Here is an 8,149-nt window from a genome sequence, read left to right on the forward strand (position 1 = left end):
ATATATTTGTTGTATTGAGTAAATGTAAATATTGATTACGCTCACACTGACAGCTAGCTTAGAAATTCAAAATGTAATACAAATTTTCAACAATCCTACCTTTCCTTTTTGATAATTGTATGGATGTTTGTATGATAATGAATGAGTGTGTGTATGTCTTTATATATGTTTGTGTTATGTCATGTTATGTATATATATTGTAACTGTATTGTATACTAATGTAAAAATTTAAAAAAAAAAAAAAAAAGTATATTATTATTCTAGCTAGATAGGGCGCTATATCAAATGTTGTATATTATTATTATTATAAACCCAGCCCTGGAAATAGAATAACTGATTATTCAACTAATCATAAACCCAGCCCTTGAAATACAAAAACTTATTATTTAATTAATCATAAAACAAGCCCTGGAAATATGGTACCTTTTTATTTAACTAATAATAAACCCTTTAAAGTAACTTTTTTTTGTATATAATATACCAGTCCTGGAAATACGGTACATTATTAATAGAAGGTTTATATATCACAACCAGTAAGTGTTTATGTGTGACGTTTTCGGTGACTAGTAAGATACGTACCCTGTCACCTTCATCAGACAAAGAAGCATATGTACACAAAGGTATAAAAGATGTACAAGTTAGCAATATATAATCAAAGTCAATTTGAATATGCTATAAGCGTATGTACCTTTATTTGTGTTTGAAGTTTGAGATGATGATGAACATTAAGACCCTGACTCATCCCCAGGGGCGGGGAGGTTTATTTAAACTGTAAAATATTTTTGTGTTTTAGCATGCCCTGCAAGCTGCAAATCGCGGAGGATATGTTTGGATAGTGATCAAGGACTGTATGCCAATGTGAAGTACTTCCAGATGGGGCAGGTTTACATCCCCAATGATGTGAAGGAGAGGCTATTGCGCTCTCTCACCCTGAAGGAAGATGCGGCGAGGGAAAAACTTCTACAGGACGCACAAGTAGAACGCAAAATTACAACATCTAAGGTGAGGAGTGTAAAAGTGTTATAAAATCATTATATACAAGGATATGATATATAAATACAATAATCACTACAGGAAGATTAATATACACTGTGACACTGTTACGACCTTATTGTGTTGATGGGCCATTAACACGTTAACAATTCTGTGTGGCATTGTACGACCTTATTGTGTTGATGGGCCATTAACAGGTTAACAGCTTCTGTGTGGCACTGTACGACCTTATTGTGTTGATGTGCCATTAACACACTAACAGCTTCTGTGTGGCACTATACGACCTTATGGTGTTGATTGGCCATTAACTATAACAGCTTCTGTGTGGCACTGTACGTCCTTATTGTGTTGATGGGCCATTAACACGTTAACAGCTTCTGTGTGGCATTGTACGACCTTATTGTGTTGATTGGCCATTAACTATAACAGCTACTGTGTGGTACTGTATGACCTTATTGTGTTGATTGGCCATTAACACACTAACAGCTTCTGTGTGGCACTGTACGACCTTATTGTGTTGATTGGCCATTAACTATAACAGCTACTGTGTGGCACTGTACGACCTTATTGTGTTGATGGGCCATTAACACACTAACAGCTACTGTCTGGCATTGTACGACCTTATTGTGTTGATGGGCCATTAACTATAACAGCTACTGTGTGGCACTGTACGACCTTATGGTGTTGATTGGCCATTAACTATAACAGCTTCTGTGTGGCACTGTACGACCTGATTGTGTTGATGGGCCATTAACTATAACAGCTACTGTGTGGCATTGTACAACCTTATTGTGTTGATGGGCCATTAACATACTAACAGCTTCTGTGTGGTACTGTACGACCTGATTGTGTTGATGGGCCATTAACTATAACAGCTACTGTGTGGCATTGTACGACCTTATGGTGTTGATGGGACATTAACTATAACAGCTACTGTGTGGCACTGTACGACCTGATTGTGTTGATGGGCCATTTACTATAACAACTTCTGTGTGGCATTGTACGACCTTATGGTGTTGATGGGCCATTAACTATAACAGCTACTGTGTGGCACTGTACGACCTGATTGTGTTGATGGGCCATTAACTATAACAGCTACTGTGTGGTACTGTATGACCTGATTGTGTTGATGGGCCATTTACTATAACAACTTCTGTGTGGCACCTATTGAAAATTCTGAGGGCATAAACCATTGCTTCTTACCATCATAGCATAAAGTTATATTAAGCAAATTCACATCAAAACAAGTGATAACAACAATGAATTACATAGATTATAAAGCAGGAAAAATGGTGCTATTAAGTGAATTGATATTAAGTGATGTGATATTAAGTGACATGATATTAAGTGACGTGATATTAAGTGACACAACTTTAAGTGAAATGTACATGTATTCAGTCCCATAAAATGTTAAAAAGAGATTATGCAGTAAATCATTAATTGGTTTACTATTTTTGATTACAAACTGCATGATTATCAGTTATGATTTTAAACCGGTTGCCCATCACTAGAAATAAAGTTTTAGTATATATTTTTTTTATTTTTCTTTTGAAAATTAATTCAGTCTTTTTTAAAATTATTGTCATGGGATGGCAGTTTTGTTGATATGAAAGTTAAGACCCTAACAAACGAGGTAGAACAGGTTGAATATTTTTTTCACAATGACCATAGGAGCTTAGAGCAAGTTGTATTTCCATAATAGCCAACATGTTATAGCCGGTATACGGGAGATTGTAGGACGTTTATATACAGGCTTTGTCTTTTTTCTAACAGTTATCAGGTATGATCAGGTGCGTAGCTGCCTGTATCATGTCTGCTGTAATGCAAGTGAATCCACCAATTCCCCCCCCCCCCCCCCCCCCCCCCCCAACAACAACAACAACAACATGCAAAACAATGCACTGCTTGTGACATACTGAATGTGTCTTCAGAAGAAGTTATGTATGTGGATATAAGATACTTATTGTAGAATGTCTCAATCACTTCGTGCAATTAACCAATTGGAAAACGATGCCGAGACAGATAAGTCTTAAAATTAGTATATTCATTTTTCTGCTGGGGGAGATGGGGGGAGGGGGACTTTCGGTCCTCCTACCAGGCCTCCCCTCTGGACCCGTTCTTTAATAAATCCACTTGAGCAAGGGCTAGCTACGATCCTGATAATGTATGTTGGAGCCCACTTATGAATTAAATGGCAGATCCACAGTTAAAAAATAAGTTATGTGCGGTAGATTATCATTTTATTGCTATTTTGCTTTTTGAAGTAACAATTCTAAGTTACGATTGTATTACACCTCAAGTGACTGTTAAAGGTCAAAGTCCTCTTACTTGTGTTTTAGATTCAGACAAGAAGAAACGAGGCTGCAGAAATCAGACAGGAAGCTGAGGCAACCTCCTCAATGATTCGTTTGACATCTCGTGCCAACTACACAGCAATTGTAGAGAGCTCAAGAAGTCGGGGTTTGACAACTCTGTATTCGCGTCTGGGAATCACCGACCAGAGGATCAAGAACAGTTTTGACTACCTGCGTACCCTCCGTGGCCTTGATAACATTCACCTCTCCGTTGATTTTGATCAGAACATCATGGGATCGTTTGGTAAAGTCTAGGCCATTTGTGTGACCACCTCTACTAATAGTCAAATGTACCAGGGCCAAGACACCACTATATTTCCATATTCCACAGTCATGGTGATCAAAAGCCCTTTCACCCACCTCGGCTCATTATACAAAGTTTTGGGGTATATAGGAATCAGCCTGTCCGCCGTCTTTCTTGTCTATGATCCTTGCAACCACAACTCCTCCCAAAACCGTTGGTTTGAAAAACAAAATTGTTACTTGATACAGTGAAAGTACACTATATATAGGTGTGCTTAAAGAAAGGAATATGCAATTCAGCAATGTTTCCTGGCGTTATGGCCCTTGAATCTTAATATTTCTGTTCCAGAATAAAGTGTGAGAGCAGTCAGGGCATATATCTTTGTCAGCTTGCTCACACGTTTGTCTAGTTATCATAAGGTCATCTTGTGGTTTAGATCAACTTTCAGTGGTACATGAAGTTTTAATTTAGGTTTAAACTTAGTGGGAAGATCATAATACCACAATTTATTGGGAGGAATAAACGCAAACAAAACAAATACTCCAAATCGGTCCAAAATGAAATATATTTTTCCATATTTTTTTTGTATTTCTTACTGAGTTAAGTTTAAAAAAAATGTGTATATTTATACTTTTTCATATTGATGATAATTACTGATATGTACAGGAAAATATTTTCAAAAAGTATCAGATATTAAGTTTTGTCTATGAAAATGAAAAAAATATATGGTATAATATTGTTTTTTTTAGTTTTTGGCTGAGTAACATTGAATTGAACAGTTAGTTTCACACAATTATTTCATCATTATACAAGCCCATGCAAAAGAAATTTGTTGACTAAAAATAAGATGTTCGATCTGTCAGAATCGTACCTGCATGGTTGAATATAAACAGAAATGCCTTGCTCAGTAAGAAATCACTGTTTTTACTATTTAGATGACTGAAATCACACATGCCTCGCTGAAGAGGAATTAAAAAAAAATATGTATATGATTTAGTTAAATTTATATCAAATTTGCAACTGATTCAGGCTGGAAAATGATCCTGTTATGTGGTGTCGCAAATTTCCTGTACAGCGAGTATTAGTCCCATTAATTAACTATTTTACTTTTATTGACGACTTGTCCCTACATTGCTTTAATAAATTGATGACTGTGTGTGTGGTAGATAACATTAAGGGGCCGGGCACATCAATAACAATTGTAGATTTGCAGAATATTTTCAAGGCATTTTTATCCAAAACAAATGTACAGGGTTTTAATTAAAAAACCACCAAAAAAACACATTTAGGAATAGTCGGTTGTCTTAGATAGCTTGATCAAGTGTTATTTTTTCAGGATTTATAATTTTCCTTTTACAACGAAATATTACAATCCTCAGAGCATAATATTAATTTACCTGGCCCTGCGAGTTTAAACAATTCTTATGAATGCTAGATTTGGGTATTGTACTGTTTGTCATTTATTTGAATGTTAGATTCATGTTTCAAGGTTTGTACCAGTTTCTGTTCTATATTTATTTGTTAAACTTGGAGAATTTGAAAGGAACTTTTAAGCTCCTTTTGATTGTAAAGGAGAATGTGTTTTTAGACAATGTGCCTTTTTATTTTTGATTCAAGTTGTTGAAAATCATATATTCTGACAATCTTAATGTATTTCTGTTTGTCGTCATTTTTCGTGCGGGAGGTTGATAGATGGTTTTATTACCTTAGTTTCTATAAAATCAGTGACTAGATACATGTTGTGGGTCTTTGACTAACATTCCCACCAGAAAATGCAAAGATTCTAATTGACCCAGTACATAGACTTACAGGAAACTGTTTCATTGACAATTATGAAAAAGACTATCAACAAACCATAATGGCAATGTTTTTTTGTAATATTTTATCTTTAAACTTAGAAAAAGTTCACAATGTGTTTGGACCAATATCAAGGTAGTTTATCAGATTGGTCAAAAATATTTTTGCTATTTTACTCCTCAGGGATATTTCTCTTTGTACTTTAACAGTCAGATGTTATTAAAGGTGACTATGGGTTTTTTTCCCCGGACAAAATCTTAATAGAATGGCTTAAAATTATTCTCTTTTATTTTTCAATTTGAAAGTCAATGTGATTCAGTATGATTAGACAATGTGTAAATGTTAGTTTATAATTTCCTGGATAGATTCAGTATGATTAGACAATGTGTAAATGTTAGTTTATAACTTCCTAGATAGTTTTAATATGATTAGACAGCGTGTAAATGTTAGTTTATAATTTCCTGAATAGATTCAGCATGATAAGACAATGTGTAATTGTAGTCTGCATGTTCAGGATTTACATAAATCATGTACATCATGTCTGTTTTGTGGCAAATTTGGGAGGCTGTGCCCCCATCATCAGACCTCAAAAAGACGAAGGGAGGGGATGCAAATTAATTAATTTACCAAGTTTTTATGATTTCCCTTCTAGAAATGCTAGCTTGCACCATAGGGGTACATTTTAGTTTTTGTTAACTTGTGTGTTATTGAATATCTGTTGTGAATTTTTTAGAAACTTTTTTTCCTCATCTTTTTATACCTTTACCTTTTATATATTATACATTATTGCATATATCCATGAACACTTAACTGTTGCCAAGTAAATTGTAATACTTGGCCTGGTCACAAACCTGGGGCAGGTCATCCTCAATACTCCAGGGGTTATGCTCACTTACTCTCTCTGTATAGCTTGAATATGTCATGACAAAAACAAAGGCTCAGTTTGTACCACCGAGCGGATGTGATGAGAATCCTTGTTTGATCCTTTGATGTACATCAAAAGAATCTGTGGGTTGTGTAACGGTAAAATTGACTGGTTTTGAAGTCAGGTGTCACTCCTCTGTAATCTTCATAGGACAGGTATCAGCCTAGCGATTGGTCAAGTTTTTTTAACCCGAGACCAACCAAATATTTTACAACAATTATGAAACAAGATTTTACAACTTATACTTATCACTCTTGTTGGCCCGAATGTTATCGAGGGGGGAGGGTGTTACTGTGGGAGGAAACTGGAGAACCCAGAGAAAACCCACGCGGGAATCGAACCCGGGCCGCCTTGAGGAAAGGCAAGTGCGCTATCCACTGTGCCACCAGACAACAATCACATAGTTAAACAGTATGTGCCTTCAATTTTGCTATGACATGACGTAAGTGAGCCTAACTCTTGGAGTATTGAGGATGGGGGCATGTGTACAAGGTAAGGTCTCTGGAACATTAGCAGACCCCTTCAGTTGCAAGGCCTCAGTGTACAGCGCTCTTGATAAAACAGGAAAGGAAATTTCAGACTGTTCCATTGAAAAAGCTTCCAGGTCAAGTTGTTTTGTGCACATTAATAATTACCTGTACATTCAGTTAACTGAATTTATTTAGTTTCCTAAATGAAATATTTATATTGTGAGGTATGTATTGTCCAAGGACCTATTTCTGTGCCCCGACATTTTGTGCATACAGCAACTTTTTTGACATTTTCATGGGTGAACGAAAACATTTAGTTTATGTGTGCGGGGCTGTTTAATGGGTAGTGAATGTAAACATTTAGTTTGTGTGCAGGGCTGTTTAATGGGTAGTGAAAGTAAACATTTAGTTTATGTGTGCGGGGCTGTTTAATGGGTGGTGAACGTAAACATTTAGTTTGTGTGCAGGGCTGTTTAATGGGTAGTGAATGTAAACATTTAGTTTGTGTGCAGGGCTGTTTAATGGGTAGTGAAAGTAAACATTTAGTTTATGTGTGCGGGGCTGTTTAATGGGTGGTGAACGTAAACATTTAGTTTGTGTGCAGGGCTGTTTAATGGGTAGTGAATGTAAACATTTAGTTTGTGTGCAGGGCTGTTTAATGGGTAGTGAAAGTAAACATTTAGTTTATGTGTGCGGGGCTGTTTAATGGGTGGTGAACGTAAACATTTAGTTTGTGTGCAGGGCTGTTTAATGGGTAGTGAATGTAAACATTTAGTTTATGTGTGCGGGGCTGTTTAATGGGTAGTGAATGTAAACATTTAGTTTATGTGTGCGGGGCTGTTTAATGGGTAGTGAATGTAAACATTTAGTTTATGTGTGCGGGGCTGTTTAATGGGTAGTGAATGTAAACATTTAGTTTATGTGTGCGGGGCTGTTTAATGGGTAGTGAATGTAAACATTTAGTTTATGTGTGCGGGGCTGTTTAATGGGTAGTGAATGTAAACATTTAGTTTATGTGTGCGGGGCTGTTTAATGGGTAGTGAATGTAAACATTTAGTTTATGTGTGCGGGGCTGTTTAATGGGTAGTGAATGTAAACATTTAGTTTATGTGTGCGGGGCTGTTTAATGGGTAGTGAATGTAAACATTTAGTTTATGTGTGCGGGGCTGTTTAATGGGTAGTGAATGTAAACATTTAGTTTATGTGTGCGGGGCTGTTTAATGGGTAGTGAATGTAAACATTTAGTTTATGTGTGCGGGGCTGTTTAATGGGTAGTGAATGTAAACATTTAGTTTATGTGTGCGGGGCTGTTTAATGGGTAGTGAATGTAAACATTTAGTTTATGTGTGCGGGGCTGTTTAATGGG

General features: G+C 36.2%; 1 protein-coding gene across 1 annotated transcript in view; it reads left to right on the forward strand.

Annotated features, from left to right (window-relative positions):
* LOC110458648 overlaps positions 1-6,420 on the forward strand; it is a 21,358-nt gene extending 14,938 nt beyond the window's left edge. The window contains exons 6-7 of the mRNA XM_021510446.1: positions 794-1,002; positions 3,333-6,420. Of these exons, the coding sequence (XP_021366121.1) occupies positions 794-1,002; positions 3,333-3,602 (479 nt within the window). The 3' untranslated portion in view covers positions 3,603-6,420. The remainder of the gene's footprint in view (positions 1-793; positions 1,003-3,332) is intronic.
* The last annotated feature ends 1,729 nt before the right edge of the window (positions 6,421-8,149 follow it).

Source organism: Mizuhopecten yessoensis, unplaced genomic scaffold, assembly GCF_002113885.1.
Source record: "Mizuhopecten yessoensis strain PY_sf001 unplaced genomic scaffold, ASM211388v2 scaffold9683, whole genome shotgun sequence".
Lineage (NCBI taxonomy): Eukaryota > Metazoa > Mollusca > Bivalvia > Pectinida > Pectinidae > Mizuhopecten > Mizuhopecten yessoensis.